Source organism: Oncorhynchus kisutch, linkage group LG14 (genome assembly GCF_002021735.2).
Source record: "Oncorhynchus kisutch isolate 150728-3 linkage group LG14, Okis_V2, whole genome shotgun sequence".
Classification (NCBI taxonomy): Eukaryota; Metazoa; Chordata; class Actinopteri; order Salmoniformes; family Salmonidae; genus Oncorhynchus; species Oncorhynchus kisutch.
The window spans coordinates 25,680,604-25,696,605 of NC_034187.2; the positions used below are offsets into that span (position 1 = coordinate 25,680,604).

The window sequence follows — 16,002 nt, forward strand, 5'->3', positions numbered from 1 at the left end:
TAACAATAATTTGGCAGGCCCACCTTGATGTTGGGCAGGTAGACAAGGCCACTGAAGGAGGTGAGGTTGTTGTGCTCCAGGTTGACACTGCGCATGTTGTGGAACAGGTCTGCTGGGGCCAGGTCCACCATACTGGGGAGAAAGGGCACAGTTTATACACACTCACTCTTTCATTTACGGTCTCTTCTACTCATCTAAAAGGTGATTGAAATACTGTGATGAACTACTACACAGTAGTAGATGAACTACAAAACACTATGCTCAATGACCTGATAGCACTGGACTGCAGGTTGAGATCAACGACGTCGGAGTAGTTGGAGTGTCCTAGTTTCTCTGCCACCATGTCAGGGGTCAGGCGTCCACCAAACACATCCTTGGCGTTCTCACACTCCGTCATTTCCTTTGGATCACAATGACGTCACTTCTGTTCCATCTCAATTCAGCAAAAGTTTTATTTATCTCTAAAACGAATAGCTCTATTTGATTATGACGTAAACATACCACTGCAACCCCATCCAGTGCCTTTAGAGAGGGTAGATGGAACACCACATAAATCCTGTAGTTTTCCAGTTTCTCCACTAAAGGATTACCATACAGATCCAGAATGATTAAGTTTGTCAAAGCCTAGAAAAAAATGTAAAAAACAGTGATCTTACTTTGTTTTAATTTCCACATTGACTATTAGTAACAGTGTATAAAAAAACAGCTTTTATGTATCCTGTGGGTTGGTGTACAGTATGTTTTCATGCTTGGCTGTGTGAGGTCAGCTCACCTTTAGGTGGTAGATGTCTCGTGTGGAGGTGATGATGTTGTTGCCTATGTACAGCTCGAATAGTGAGCGGGCCCTATGCACCCCGTTCAGGGAGCCAATGCAGTTGTTCTCCACAGACAAGAAGTGGAGGTTGGGCATCCGGTCCAGGACAGTGCCATCCAGACAGGACAGCTGGTTCCCATTCACACTGAGCTTAGTGAGCTGGTGCAGTTTGGAAACACCTGAGAGGACAAAGATAGGGAGGGATATCTCATACATCTTTGATGGACATGATTCCCTTGTCAATACCAAATTGTTCTCTCTTCCTTGAATAGACCTAGTGCATTCTGAACCAAGAGTGCCAAGGGTTTTCTATTGTGTTAAAATATATATGACAACACTTAATAATGTGTCATGTGGTGACCATTGAGATTAGGACTGACCGTCGAGCCTAGAGATGCAGTTGTCGTTGAGGGACAGCTCCTCTAGATGCTGGCAGTTGTCCAGACCCTCCACTTTAGAGATGTTGTTGTCATTGAAGGAGGCCCAGCGTAGGTTGACCAGTTTGTCCAGGTTGGTGAGCCTGGAGAGCCTCTGGCTGTCAAGGTTAAGGGCTGTGATCTGCTCAGAGTTCAGAGGTCACTGTTAAGTAAACAGACTGCACTTGTACCCCAGATGAAGCACCAGGAGAGAACCCATAAACTACAAGCTGAAACGAGTTCATCTTTATTGTTCCTGGACTCCCAATATTGTGTATATTAGTGTTTGTTTCACCTTGGTGGTCCAACCTTGCTCTAGGTCTCCAGTGATGTCCCAGGGCGAGGGGCTGAGTTGATCCAGGAGCTGGGCTGCAGAGAGCAGGCTGAGACTGCGGGGACGCTCACTGTCCGTCCGGGAGTGGGCCAGCAGAGATGCCTGTAGCCAGAGTGTGAATCAGACTGAGGAATTACTACTCTCAACACAGACGGTAGACCAAACTTTGTCATGCAGCATGTAACAGCAAAGGTAGCCCACTTACATTAAAGTATTCAACCTATCTGGCAAATCATGAACTAAGAGGAGAGAGTAATTCTCTTGTGTAACTCTTACCTGGCTGATTCTGGAGCCTGCAGCCATCTGAACAGCAACGCCTGCCTCTTCCTCTGTCACCAGCATGTCATCCAGGTGTGTAAGGCTAATCAGACGTCCCAGAACAGTCATCCTTACCGCCTCGGGCTGGGACAAACACATCACTTTCATCAGCACAGTGTCTTATGGTCTTACTATATGGACACTAGACTAGACCAATGTTAAAGCTGGTGTTAGTGTGTGTGGTTTTACCCTATGCCAGGGGTTGTGGCGGGTGTCCAGTCTCAACAGGGTGGGGGCATGTTTCCGGAGCACAGCCGTCTCCTCCCTAGCGCGGGTCAGCTGGTTCCAGCGCAGGTCCAGTTGATTGAGCCGCCCCAGCCCCCTCAGCCCCTCCAGGGTCAGCAGGTGGTTGTAGCTGGCGTCCACAAACTCCAAGTTGGGCTGGAGGAACACAGATAAACATTAGGGAACATATTTGCTGTATGTAGGACTCCAAGTTGAAAATGATTCATGAAGATTACCGGACCTAAACGCCCCACCCGTCAGAACGCACCATGTGGGAGATGTCATCTAGTTGTGTAAACTCATTGAAGCTGATAGTCAGGCGGCGCAGGGCTGTCAGACGAGAGATCTCCTTCAGTTTACTCAGGCTGTTGCCATGGAGATTCAACACCTTTGACCAGGGAAGAAGAAAGATGAAAGTGGGGCACCAGCACAGTACAGAGAGGATATCAGTGCTAAACCTAGTGGGCTAAAGTACCATTATGTGTTAGTCCCTCACTCAGAGGCCTCAACCCTTACTGTAATCTGACTGAGGACGTTGGCCCTGGCTACATTGAGTAAAGTCTTCTCGTCCAGGCACAGCAGCTTGGGACGCGGTTTGAGCATGGGCTCCATGTTTAGAGTCTCTTCGTCCAGGTTGATATCGTTGGGAGGGGGGTTGTCTGTGCCTCTGCTGCTGGGCTCTGGGAACGCAGGCTGGGCTCGGTCCTGAGAGGAGGGAACATCATAGTGGTGAGGACAAACGGTTAGTGAATATCAGCACTTGGTGGGTTTACAAAAATTGGAACATTGAAAGACAAACAGGGTATACTTTTTCCTACCTGCGTGATATACTCAAAGTCGATGAGGTACTCCGGCAGGACAAGCTCACGGTCAAATACAAACCACTGACTCTGTCTCAGACTGCAGTCACAGCCACTGTGGATATTGGAGGAGCAAGGCCTCTCTATTTGGATAAAAGTCTCAGGTTGGTCAACAATAAGATGGAATAGAAGAATGTTGACTTTTGCTAGTTGTTTCCATTCCACTGTCACCAGTAAAAAACTGGTTGTTCTGAAAAGTAACAGTTGTGATATTTCACATGACATTACCTCCATTTGTCCTATGGACCTGCTCTGGGCTCACATTGCGGTAAACAGAGTGAGCTTTGGGGTAGTTGAGGGCGTCCACTGAATCCCCTTCATGGATGGGGAAGCTGCGGCCCAGGAACACTTTGGACACTATGAGCTGACCTTGAAACAGGAGGAGAGTTTGAATAATTCCATTTCAGTTTCTCTGACACAGGTTCATTTAAAGCAAAAAAATATAATTTGTACATTTACATTTTTGTCCTGATTTATATCCTCAAGGTTTCATTAGCAATACAAAGTCATTGAAGTGTGTGAAAGGATGAAATAGGACCATACAGACCATGTCTGAAAAGAAGAGGGTCTATGCTCCGCTTGGAGGTGCCTTGGTTGGCCTGTCGCTGTGTGTACTCAATCCTGGGGCTGTCCGTCACACTCAGGCTGTTAGACAAGGGTACAGCTCTCTCTCTGCCCAGGGCCTAACACAGACACAAGACACATGACAGTGTCAAGAACTAAAACAATGACACAATCTCAGGCATAGTGTACAGTCTGAATAAGCAATATGTGTACCTTATACATATCTGCTGTTTTAAAGCCGTCCTCTGGAATGTGCAACATCTCATTCTTCTCACTGGTTCTTTCAGGATCAGACACATAGAACAGGTACTCCAGCCAGCGTTTGTAATTCCTGCACAGATGGAACTTCAGTCAGACAAATGTAAATACTGTCAAAATATTTCAGGTTATGTGGTCTGTTATCAAAAAACATAAATGTTCAACTATTTCTGTGTAATATCAGACATAGACATAATACTGAGGAGCTGAGGTGAATATCATAGAGAAAAGGAACGCTGCATGTAGAAGAAAGAGGTGCCATTTTAAGATTTAACAGTCTCATCATGGGAACTCACTGTGAGAACATTGTCGACTCTTCGCTGGCCAACAGGGTATGAAGCTTGTCCTCAAAACGAAGCCGCAGCGAACGGTTATGGATGCGGATGATACGGTTGATCTTGATGCCAGTGATGCCATGAGCCTTGTAGTCCCACGCACAGAACCGGGAGAGCAGGAGGTCATAACAGGAAGTGAACCTGTTGGGAGGAGAGAGAAAACAGTGGATTCAATAGCTAAATGCTGCAAATCACCGACATAATCATCTACACAAATCACCAACACAAATTAGGTAAACTCAAGACAGATCAGTCCGCAGAAAACTTGGATGAAACATATCATTACATGATCTAGTACTATATGATCACATAAGTAATTTCCCTGCAGGTACCCTGGCTAATTTCACTGTTATGTAAAAGGAGATCATTTGTACCAAGGGTCTGTGGAGCAGCCCTCTTCAAACCGAATATTCCCCACTGTCTCAAGCTCCATCAGCAGAAAGTAGACCATCATCTCGTTCCTTTTGGTGGCTTGGGCCAAGTCCCGCTGGTACCAGGACTCAATCCTGCAAAAACAAGATAAAAACAATGTCCTTTTCACGCTTCATAATCTTAGTGCCAATAGAAAGCTTACATATAAACAAGAATGCCAAATGAGACTGTATTAAGCCATTCTAAACTCAAAGAAATTTAGAAATTCTCAGAATGGCGCCGTTTTATGGGCTCTAACCAATTGTGCTATTTTGTGTTTTTTCATATTGTTTGTAATTTATTTTGTACATAATGTTGATGCTACCGTCTCTTATGACCGTAAAGAGCTTCTGGATATCAGAACAGGGATTACTCACCTCGAACTGGACAAAGATTTTTCATTTAATGAGCTGACGCAAAGGATATAATGTTGCTCCCCGACAAGAACCAAATCCCCGTCATTCGTATGAAGACAATAAGGAAATACAGGGGGCGGAGATCAGGGTGCCTAGTGAAAATTAGTCGGCGAGTGTGTAACCCGCATCTACCATCCGTTCTATTAGCCAACGTGCAATCACTGGAGAATAAACTGGATGAGCTCCATGCGAGACTATCCGACCAACGGAACATTAAAAACTGTAATATCTTATGTTTCACCAAGTCGTAGCTGAACTGTATAACGTACAGTTGGCCTGGTTTTCCGTGCATTGGCAGGACAGAGCAGCTACGTCTGGTATGACGAGGGGTGGGGGTGTGTGTCTATTTGTCAATAACAGCTGGTGCACAATGTCTAATATTAAGGTAGTCCCAAGGTATATGCTCGCCTGAGGTAGAGTACCTCATGATAAGCTGTAGACAGCACTATCTACCAATAGAGTTTTCATCTATATTTTTCATAGCCGTCTATTTACCACCACAAACCAACGCTGGTACTAAGACCGCTCTCAACAAGCTGTATAAAGCCATAAGCAAACAAGAAAATGCTCATACAGAAGAGGCGCTCCTAGTAGCCGGGGACTTTAATGCAGGGAAACTTAAATCCGTTTTACCTAATTTCTACCAGCATGTCACATGTGCAACCAGAGGAAAAAAACTCTCGACCACCTCTACTCCACACAATTCTATCCTCCTGATTCCTGCTTACAAGCAAAAATGAAAGCAGGAAATTCCAGTGACTCGCTCAATACGGAAGTGGTCAGATGACGAGGATGCTACACTACAGATCTGTTTTGCTAGCTCAGACTGGAATATGTTCCGGGATCCATCAAATGGCATTAAGGAGTATACCACCTCAGTCACCGGCTTCATCAATAAATGCATCAACGACGTCGTCCCCACAGACTCATATCAAACATCTCCAATCTAAAATCGAATCTAGAGACGGCTTTCTATTCCGCAACAAAGCCTCCTTCACTCATGCCGCCAAACTTAGCCTAGTAAAACTGACTATCCTACCGATCCTCGACTTCGGCGATGGCATCTACAAAATAGCTTCCAATACTCTACAAACTGGATGCAGTTTATCACAGTGCCATCAGTTTTGTTACTAAAGCACCTTATACCACCCACCACTGCGACCTGTATGCTCTAGTCGGCTGGTCCTCGCTACATATTCGTCGCCAGAACCACTTGCTCCAGGTCACCTACAAGTCCATGCTAGGTAAAGCTCCGCCTTATCTCAGTTCACTGGTCACAATGGCAACACCCACCCATAGCACGTACTCCAGCAGGTGTATCTCACTGACCATTCCTAAAGCCAACACCTCATTTGGCCGCCTTTCCTTCCAGTTCTCTGCTGCCTGTGACTGGAAAGAATTGCAAAAATCGCTGAAGTTGGAGACTTTTATCTCCCTCACCAATTTCAAACATCTGCTATCTGAGCAGCTAACCGATCTCCATCGGTAAATAGCCCACCCAATTTACCTACCTCATCCCCATACTGTTTTTATTTATTTACTTTTCTGCTCTTTTTCACACCAGTATCTCTACCTGCACATGACCATTTGATCATTTATCACGCCAGTGTTAATCTGCTAAATTGTAATTATTCGCCTACCCCCTCATGCCTTTTGCACACAATGTATATAGACTGTTATTGACTTGTTTATTGTTTACTCCATGTGTAACTTTGTGTTGTTGTCTGTTCACACTGCTATGCTTTATCTTGGCCAGGTCGCAGTTGTAAATGATAACTTGTTCTCAACTAGCCTATCTGGTTAAATAAAGGTGAAAGAAAAATTAAATTAAAAAATTTAAAAAAGTGACCGTACGTACATATCCCAATCAGAAGCCATGGATAACAGGCAACATCAGGCAACATCCGCACAGAGCTAAAGGCTAGAGCTGCCACTTTCAAGGAGCGGGACACTAATCCGGACTCTTATAAGAAACCCCGCTATGCCCTCAGACGAACCATCAAACAGGCAAAGTGTCAACACAGGACACTGGCAAGTGTCTTCACTAACATTTTCAACCTCTCCCTGACCAAATACATTTAAACATTTTTCACAATTCTTGACATTTAATCCTAGTAAAACGTTAGGATCACCACTTTATTTTAAGAATGTGAAATGTCAGAATAATATTAGAGAGAATGATTTATTTCAGCTTTTATTTCTTTCATCACATTTCCAGTGGGTCAGAAGCTTACATACACTCAATTAGTATTTGGTAGCATTGCCCTTAAATTGTTTAACTTGGGTCAAACGTTTTGGGTAGCCTTCTACAAGCTTCCCACAATAAGTTGGGTGAATTTTGGCCCATTCCTCCTGACAGAGCTGGTGTAACTGAGTCAGGTTTGTAGGCCTCCTCACACACGCTTTTTCAGTTCTGCCCACACATTTGACATGGGACTGAGGTCAGGGCTTTGTGATGGCCACTCCAATACCTCGACTTTGATGTCCTCAAGCCCTTTTGCCACAACTTTGGAAGTATGCTTGGGGTCATCGTCCATTCGGAAGACCTATTTGAGACCAAGCTTTAACTTCCTGACTGATGTCTTGAGATGTTGCTTCAATATATCTACATCATTTACCTTTCTCATAACGCCATCTATTTTGTGAAGTGCACCAGACCCTCTTGCAGCAAAGCACTCCCACAACATGATGCTGCCACCCCCTTGCTTCACGGTTGGGATGGTGTTCTTCCCCCTTTTTCCTCCAAACATAACGATGGTCATTATGGCCAAACAGTTCTATTTTTGTTTCATCAGACCAGAGAACATTTCTCCAAAAAGTATGATCTTTCTCCCCATGTGCAGTTGCAAAACGTAGTCTGGCTTTTTAATGGCAGTTTTGGAGCAGTGGCTTCTTCCTTGCTGAGTGGCCTTTCAGGTTATGTTGACATAGGACTCATTTTACTGTGGATATAGATACTTTTGTACCGGTTTCCTCCAGCATCTTCACAAGGTCCTTTGCTGTTGTTCTGGGATTGATTTGCACTTTTTGCATCAAAGTACGTTCATCTCTAGGAGACAGAACGTGTCTCCTTCCTGAGCGGTATGACGGCTGCGTGGTCCCATGGTGTTTATACTTGCGTACTATCGTTTGTACAGATGAACGTGGTACCTTCAGGCGTTTGGAAATTGCTCCCAAGTATGAACCAGACTTGTGGAGGTATACAATTTTTTTTTAGGTCTTGGCTGATTTCTTTTGATTTTCCCATGATGTCAAGCAAAGAGGCACTGAGTTTGAAGGTAGGCCTGGAAATACATCCACAGGTACACCTCCAATTGACTCAAATGATGTCAATTAGCCTATCAGAATCTTATAAAGCCATGACATAATTTTCTGGAAGTTTCCAAGCTGTTTAAAGGCAGTCAACTTAGTGTATGTAAACTTCTGACCCACTGGAATTGTGATACAGTGAATTATAAGTTAAATAATCTGTCTGTTGGAAAAATTACTTGTGTCATGCACAAAGTAGATGTCCTAACCGACTTGCCAGAACTATAGTTTGTTAACAAGAAATGTGTGGAGTGGTTGAAAAGCGAGTTTTAATGACTCCAACCTAAGTGTATGTAAACTTCCGACTTCAACTGTATGCACGCACTACTTTTCCATTTTTATTTTTTTAAACAAGTAATTTTTTTTCATTTCACTTCACCAATTTGGACTATTTTGTTTATGTCCATTATATGAAATCCAAATATAAATCCATTTAAATTACAGGTTGTAATGCAGTAAAATAGGAAAAACGCCAATACTTTTGCAATGCACTGTATCTGGGACTGATACCAGTGTGGAAGAGCTGGTCACTTTTAAAGGACTTTGTGAATGATTACCTTGCCAATAGGACCATTGAATATTATTGTCTTGCAGACAATATTTTTTTGTGTGAGTTTCCTCCAAATACATGATGTGGTAGGAATCGTGAGACATCATCATTACATCTGTTAATACGTAGTTTTTAAACAAAGTTATAAAAAATATGTCTTATTGTAACAGCAAGTAAAATATGCCCTTTGTGTTTTATAGAAATACAAGCGGTTTAATGTGAATGATTTCATGTTTACTGCTAATGTTTTTTATACTATCTATTTTTTCATGTTTTCTAAAAATTCATTTGAAGTATATTTATTTTTAAAATGGTCTAGAGGAGTGTATGGATATTTTGAAGATAAATACACAACACAGAGGACTAAAGGTCAAGAGGACTAAAAGTCAATAGAGTACTAACGATCAATGGATCACGATGGATACATGTCACTCATTGCAAGGTTTTTTCTGTAAAAGGGGATTAATGATCAAGGAGTCAGAGATATGGGAGGAATTTCAGTTTGGAACTCATAGCAAGTTCTCATTGATCCAAATTGTTTATACATTGAGCCTGAAATAGGATACTTGTTATTTGGCCATTGGCCAAGTTTGATTGCAAGGAATTCTAATTGGTCAACCACAAGCTAGGGTTGGGTTATAAATTACATCCTATCTCCTTTGTTTTGTGGAGAGAATCACTGAGGAGAGAATCACTGAGGACAGTGAAGAATGAACATCTTACCTCTCAGCATAACATCTATGATTTGTCCTCTTTGAATAAACCTATTTTTCTCCCGCTGATTTGCTTTGGGGTCTGTGTTGTTGAAGAGTAATATCAACTGCTAACAGCCCAGTACATCACTGGGGTTAAGCTTCCTGCCATCCAGGACCTTGGCGGTGTCAGAGGGAGGTCCAAAAAATGGTCAAAGACTCCAGTCACCCAAGTCATAGGCTGTTCTCTCCACTACCGCTGAACAATTAATCAAATGGCCACCCGGACTATTTACATTGACCCCTCCATCCATGCATAGTGACTTTATCTCTACCTGCATGTACACATGATTTTGACTAACCTGTTTCCCACTCACTGACTCGGTACCAGTACCCTCTGTATATAGCCTCATTATTGTTATTTTATAGTGTTATTTATTATTATGATTTTAACTTGAATTTATTTAATAAATATCTTCTTAACTCTATTTTCTTAAAACTGCATTGTTGGTTGAGGGCTTGTAAGTAAGCATTTCACAGTAAGGTCTACTACACCTGTTGTATTCGATGCATGTGACAAATATAATTTGATTTTAGATTTGAATCTCTCTTGGAGGTCTAATCCATTATTAATGTACATGAACTCACTCCTCCAGCTTCCTGTTCCAAAATTGCAACCTCTCCTTCAGGGTGTCCAGCTTGGAGAGGATCTTGTGTTCCAGGCCGGGGTCGCGGGTGATGTCAGCAAGGGTGTCACTGCGGTCCCCTGAGCCCTCACTCAGCGGTGACAGTCCATCCTCCCAGGTACGGGCCGACTTCCTGCACAGGGCCTGCACCTCCGACAGCTCACACTCCAGCTGCTCAAGACACCAACACAATAGTCATATTAAGCACCACTGTAAATGTATGACATATGCATCAAAAGTCCATTGTTGAGGGCATAGTGTTGTACGGACGTTTTTGAGGGCATAATTGAGAGCTCTGATGCGGTCCTCTGGCAGCTGTAAGAGATTCCTCTTGTTCTCCAGCAGATTGGCCTGGGTCTCTGCCAGGTTCCTCTGGGCTGTCCGCACACGCATGTTGTAGTACATCATCTTCTTAATCACAGTGGACTGGAATGAACAGATGTTATAATGTACTGTATGCAATGGAACCCCTTTATTTATACCATAGTTCATTAGACTGTAATTACAAGAAGATTAGAAAAAAAGCAACACCGGAAAAATACATTCATCATCAGAGTTCAGGGACGACTTATTAAACATATGCTTTAATCTCTCAGTAGTAGAGAGTATCAGACATTAAGATCCTATTAAATTACTAGAGGGATTATGTCATAAACCCTCAAAGTACCAGAATGGTGTGATAATGGCAACCATTTTGGTAAGGGAGAAATTCTACTTCTTTACCAAAATGGCTGATCGTTAATACTGTTATAAGATAATTAATGTCCATTCTAGTATTCTAATTGCTAATTCTATGCTATCACAGCCCTGGAGCCTGCACAGTGACAACAGTTACGAAAGCTGACCCTTGGGACTATTGACCTGTACCTCAGCAGCGTCCTTCAAATGCTTGCTGGAGACGTCGTAGGTGTCAAGCCGCTGGAGGCCTGGCATGTGGTAGAGCACGTGGGTAGCATAGTTACACAGCAGACATACTGGGGTGGGACTTGACTGGGGGTCCTTCAGTCCCAACACTCTCAGACAGGTCAATGGGGCCAGGAGGGTCAGCTCCTGTTACACAACACGATAACATGATGTTGATGCTTAAGGGGAACACGTTTAAAAACACTAAACTGAAGCATGCACAACCCTGATTGGCACTCAACCCCACTAATGGTTTTGATGCTGTATATCTGTGAGGAGGGCATCTCCTTAATGGTTTACATTAACATAATTGATTGATGAGATGATTGGATTTCTACTTGTTTGCTGGTGGGGGGGTTTTCTGAGGTTTCAGGGTAGATCATAGAGGACCAACTGTTCCTTCACCCAAACTCAAGCCATACCTGATATTCTGTATACTGTATGTTGTAAGAATATGGTAAAACATTAGTTTTTTTTACACAATTTCATGCATAATTTTGTGGGAATCTCCCTTTAACCCTGCATAGTTCAAAAGAAACATGCAAATTTGATACAGGCAATTCATGCAGCTCAATGAAATTAGTGTTTGAGTGAATGAAAATTTGTGTTTGTATTATTTGAAATGAGAATACTTATTTCCTTATTTTTCTTTTTAACAGGCAACTAAAGGAGAAATGTCATATCAAAATGGCAAAGATGGTAAGCTTCAGATGAATTATGCAACAGTTAAAATCAGCAGATATTTCTGTACTGCCGTAGCAATAGGCCTTCGACATAGATAAAATAAAGGGAATTGCTGTAATCAGCTCTCTCAAAACCAAAGAGACCGGGGAAATAGGAAACTATCGAGACTGACGGCCAATCAAAAATAATACCCAATCCTTTGTCGGGTGACTGATTTCTACATTGTTGACTAGAATAAAGGTTTGAATTAATTATCATATATAGAATTTACTCTAAATTAGGCAATCAAGATATTAAACTGAAAAGCAAGCCTGTAATTCACCATATGCAAAGGTGGTAGTCAGATATTAGATTGAGAAGTTGCTTTTTACCTTAAAAGAGCAGATCTTGTTCCCAGATAAATTCAGATTTTCAATGCTGATATTAGGATCAAGACTGTGTCCTGTGAAACAGATTGAATAATTATCATTATAAATACATCAAAGATGTCATCTGTCAAGTTTATAGCCAGTGGAGATTAACCTTCAACTCACCTATCTTCTCAATGTTATTGTCAGCTAGATTCAGCTCTCTCAGCTTTTTAAGTCTGTTTAATCCCTTTAAACAGGTATGAAGAAAGGATGAGACATCTAAAAAAATGCAGATTTCAAGAAAACCAATCTATACAGATTATGAGGTGCATTACATGACACAGAAATGCATCCATACCTCTATGTGAGTGATGAAGTTATTGTTAAGCCACAGCACCTGTAGATTGACAAGTGACTCCAAATTCTCAATCTTACTGATCTGATTGTCATAGAGGTACAGCTTCTGTAACTGATGGCAATTCTGAAGTCCAGAAATGTCCTACAATAATGAAAATAAATACCCCCCCCCCAAAAAAAGTATTGTTGGTATTAAAGACAAAGATGCAAATCCTAGCTAGATACAGTTATTTTGCAGTCTACTCTGAATTGAGAAATCAAAGATGCTTTTTGATGGTCAATATAATTCTGTTTTAGATACTCTTTAGATGAAAACTCTACACACATCTCCAAGATGTCAGCATGAAGGAACCTTACTGTCAGCTGGCATTCCACCACCCAGAACTCCCGAAGCAGGGGACAGGACTCAAGGCCCTTGATGTGACTGATACTCTGGCCTACCAATGTGAGCTGGCACAGCTTTGGAAAAAGGGAGAGGCCAACCATACGAGGATAACCTGAGAAGAACACCTCCAGGGCTGTGATGCTGCTACCTTCCTGGGGTATCTTCTCATAAGACACCCCATTGGCAATACACTGTTGAGGTACAAAAAAAGTGTCTCCACAAGCCAAACAGAAGATGACACTAGTTTTAATCATAAGTATCTGGTTGACACAAAATGACACTCACCAGTTCTTTGACAACCTCCTCATCACCATTATGTCTTTGCTTTTCACTCTGTATCATGTTGTTCTGTGCTGAAATATAAGCAATTGTTAATCATGTCATGTATAGCTAAAATAAGGAACATTGCTAAACTTAACTGGTCTTGGTTCGGGGGCTTTAGGGGGTTGTCTGGGGTAATATTACCTATCAGTAAACAAGCATCTGAGAAAATTCATAAAATGTACCGTTAGCTAAAATTTGAGGACAGATAAGAGAGAGAAAACATTTAATATAAGTACAAATAGCAAGAATACGTGATTTGTGTCACTCAATAATTAGTTTACTAGCTAGCTACGTTAGCTCTAGCTAAGCTAACTGTAACGTCAGCTAATGCAAATGTACTTACATTCGAAGTTGCAGCCTGCACATTAGTTCACTGTCACGGACACTGTCTGCTCAGACCACTAAGTTAATCGAATACCAGTTTTGGACATCTGTTATTGCAGCTATTCTCTTTATGAAAACAAAAATATAATTTTAGCGTGTTTATATGGTAGACATTTTGCACCTGTAGCTAGCATGCCCCAGCAAGGTTTGTCATCAACCCGTATCTAGGGAAGTGCGTCCCTGTTGCTCAGGAGTCATCTGAACTTTTCCCTCGTACTTTTGATCATCACCACATGAGGGCGCTACAGTGCAATTCATTTGAGCACGAACTGGCATGAACAGAACAAAGAAATGGTCCTCAATTGGAAATTTGCACGAGTGAAATTACTTGCATCTACTAACGTGAAAACGTTTAACAAAAAACTGTCGTATGTTCAAACATAACATGGTACAGGAATATTACAATTTGCGTTATTATTGTGATATGGTTTTAAGCATTTCAAACATGATACGCTTGAAACATGCTTCAATATGCTCAAGTTATTTTATGCGTACTCTTGGAAACATACTGCATTGACTTCCATTGTATATTCAAACACTTTAATATTAGTCATGCTGAAACAGTTAACAGAATGTTACTCTGCCCCAAATAAGTGCCAACCATAATAAGCTAATACGATGACGTCAGCTTTGAAGCGCTGAACGAAAACAATCAACCTCGCTCACTTGTGCTCTCGGACTGTACGGCGTAGCAATTAGAATTTTACAGTTTAAGTATACATTTGTAAAGGCAGTCGGCCTTCATAGCACATTTTCCTGTTTTATTCGTTTGACCAACCCACTATCCATTGTGTAGCCCGCGTTACAGCTTGTGCCTGTTATCTCTCGCGCAACCTCTCCCTAAAATCATGTCTTCGAAGCCCAGCGACGAACTAGGTTCGGAAGGGAAATGGTTTGGGGACGATTATGAAAGAAATGGCCTGTTTGGAAGCACCCCACCCCGGTTTGATGAGCTACGTGAAGATTTAAAACCGAAAACCAGGGAGGAGACGAGCGACCTGGATCAATTCCATCAATTTGAGGACGATGGGAAAAGGCCTCCCGTTGCTATGGAAACTACATCTACAGGTAAAGCGGTTTATCAATAACATTTATCTGATCACTTATAGACAACACTTGTTTTATATAGACATACATCGTGCGTAATTTAAACGAGTCTGTTCACATTTCTCATAGCAGACGATGCTATCACAAATACCTATTTTTTGGGGTGTAACATGTCTGAGATGCAACCTTCGTCATCGCAGTGTACCAGACATTCTGTACTTTCTCACGGAGTGAAAAGTTTAGTAGATCGAATCTACACCAGTCATGGGTTTGGCTGGGAAATGTACTTAAGTGCAAATAATGGAATCGATTTCCTATTACTGGGTAACTACAGAATAGAACAGAATTTGAACTTGGATAAAATACAATTCAAAACCGTTTATGGACTATGAAATCTAGGTCTACATAACATTGAAATGTCTTAGAGAAACAAGTCAACAGAAAAAAACAAGAGAAGACAGCAAACAACAGTCCGGCTGTGACCTAGCCATGGGCCTAGCCCTTGATCATGACTCAGTTCCAGTACATCACACATAAGAGTCATTGGACGAAGGCGAGTTTTGTTCAAGAGCCACTATGCTCTGAACATTAACACGCATCGCTTGCGTTATTGTTTTGGAAGCATAATGACCTTATCCTCCATATCACTGAGAAAACAATTGTCAAAAATCAAAACGTTAAATGTATACACCATATGTAATGTATACATATATATATTATATACTGTAATGTATACATACACACTACCGTTCAAAAGTTTGGGGTCACATAGAAATATCCTTGTTTTTTAAAGAAAATATAATTTTTGTCAATTTTTAGGGAATATTTACATAGGCAAACAGGCCCATTATAAAAGGCTAATTGATCATTAGAAAACCCTTTTGCAATTATGTTAGCACAGCTGAAAACTGTTGTCCTGAAGCAATTAACTTCAGGACAACAGTTTAGGCCAGCATCCCAGAGTCGCCTCTTCACTGTTGACATTGTGACTGATGTTTTGCTGGTACTATTTAATGAAGCTGCCAGTTGAGGACTTGTGAGGCGTCTGTTTCTCAAACTAGACACTCTAATGTACTTGTCCTCTTGCTCAGTTGTGCACCGGGGCCTCCCACTCCTCTTTCTATTCTGGTTAGAGACAGTTTGAGCTGTTCTGTGAAGGGAGTAGTACACAGCGTTGTACGAGATCTTCAGTTTCTTGGAAATTTCTCGCATGGAATAGCCTTAATTTCTCAGAACAAGAATAGACTGATGAGTTTCAGAAGAAAGTTATTTGTTTCTGGCCATTTTGACCCTGTAATCGAACCCACAAAAGCTGATGCTCCAGATACTCATCTAGTCTAAAGAAGGCCAGTTTTATTGCTTCTTTAATCAGAAACAGTT

The 16,002-nt window shown here is 41.8% G+C and overlaps 2 protein-coding genes across 3 annotated transcripts in view; one reads left to right on the plus strand and one right to left on the minus strand.

The window, feature by feature from the left end:
* Positions 1-13,721, minus strand: part of lrrc9 (leucine rich repeat containing 9) — a 43,333-nt gene extending 29,612 nt beyond the window's left edge. For both annotated transcript variants that reach the window (XR_002257130.2, XM_020501236.2), the window contains exons 1-25: positions 13,535-13,721; positions 13,153-13,220; positions 12,840-13,058; positions 12,484-12,624; positions 12,309-12,372; positions 12,147-12,217; positions 11,056-11,238; positions 10,459-10,614; positions 10,151-10,359; positions 4,499-4,630; positions 4,086-4,265; positions 3,745-3,862; positions 3,515-3,650; positions 3,196-3,336; positions 2,926-3,050; positions 2,624-2,812; positions 2,376-2,495; positions 2,072-2,263; positions 1,841-1,966; positions 1,526-1,666; positions 1,195-1,372; positions 773-993; positions 502-624; positions 270-400; positions 24-132 (exon numbers count right to left, since the gene is read on the minus strand). Coding sequence is in view for 1 of the 2 variants with exons in the window: in XM_020501236.2 (XP_020356825.1) it covers positions 24-132; positions 270-400; positions 502-624; positions 773-993; positions 1,195-1,372; positions 1,526-1,666; positions 1,841-1,966; positions 2,072-2,263; positions 2,376-2,495; positions 2,624-2,812; positions 2,926-3,050; positions 3,196-3,336; positions 3,515-3,650; positions 3,745-3,862; positions 4,086-4,265; positions 4,499-4,630; positions 10,151-10,359; positions 10,459-10,614; positions 11,056-11,238; positions 12,147-12,217; positions 12,309-12,372; positions 12,484-12,624; positions 12,840-13,058; positions 13,153-13,209 (3,462 nt within the window). In the remaining variant the exon portion in view is untranslated. The remainder of the gene's footprint in view (positions 1-23; positions 133-269; positions 401-501; positions 625-772; positions 994-1,194; positions 1,373-1,525; positions 1,667-1,840; positions 1,967-2,071; positions 2,264-2,375; positions 2,496-2,623; positions 2,813-2,925; positions 3,051-3,195; positions 3,337-3,514; positions 3,651-3,744; positions 3,863-4,085; positions 4,266-4,498; positions 4,631-10,150; positions 10,360-10,458; positions 10,615-11,055; positions 11,239-12,146; positions 12,218-12,308; positions 12,373-12,483; positions 12,625-12,839; positions 13,059-13,152; positions 13,221-13,534) is intronic.
* A 461-nt stretch (positions 13,722-14,182) lies between these two features.
* rtn1a (reticulon 1a) overlaps positions 14,183-16,002 on the plus strand; it is a 43,240-nt gene continuing 41,420 nt past the window's right edge. The window contains exon 1 of the mRNA XM_020501233.2: positions 14,183-14,643. Coding sequence (XP_020356822.1) covers positions 14,424-14,643 — 220 coding nt within the window. The 5' untranslated portion in view covers positions 14,183-14,423. The remainder of the gene's footprint in view (positions 14,644-16,002) is intronic.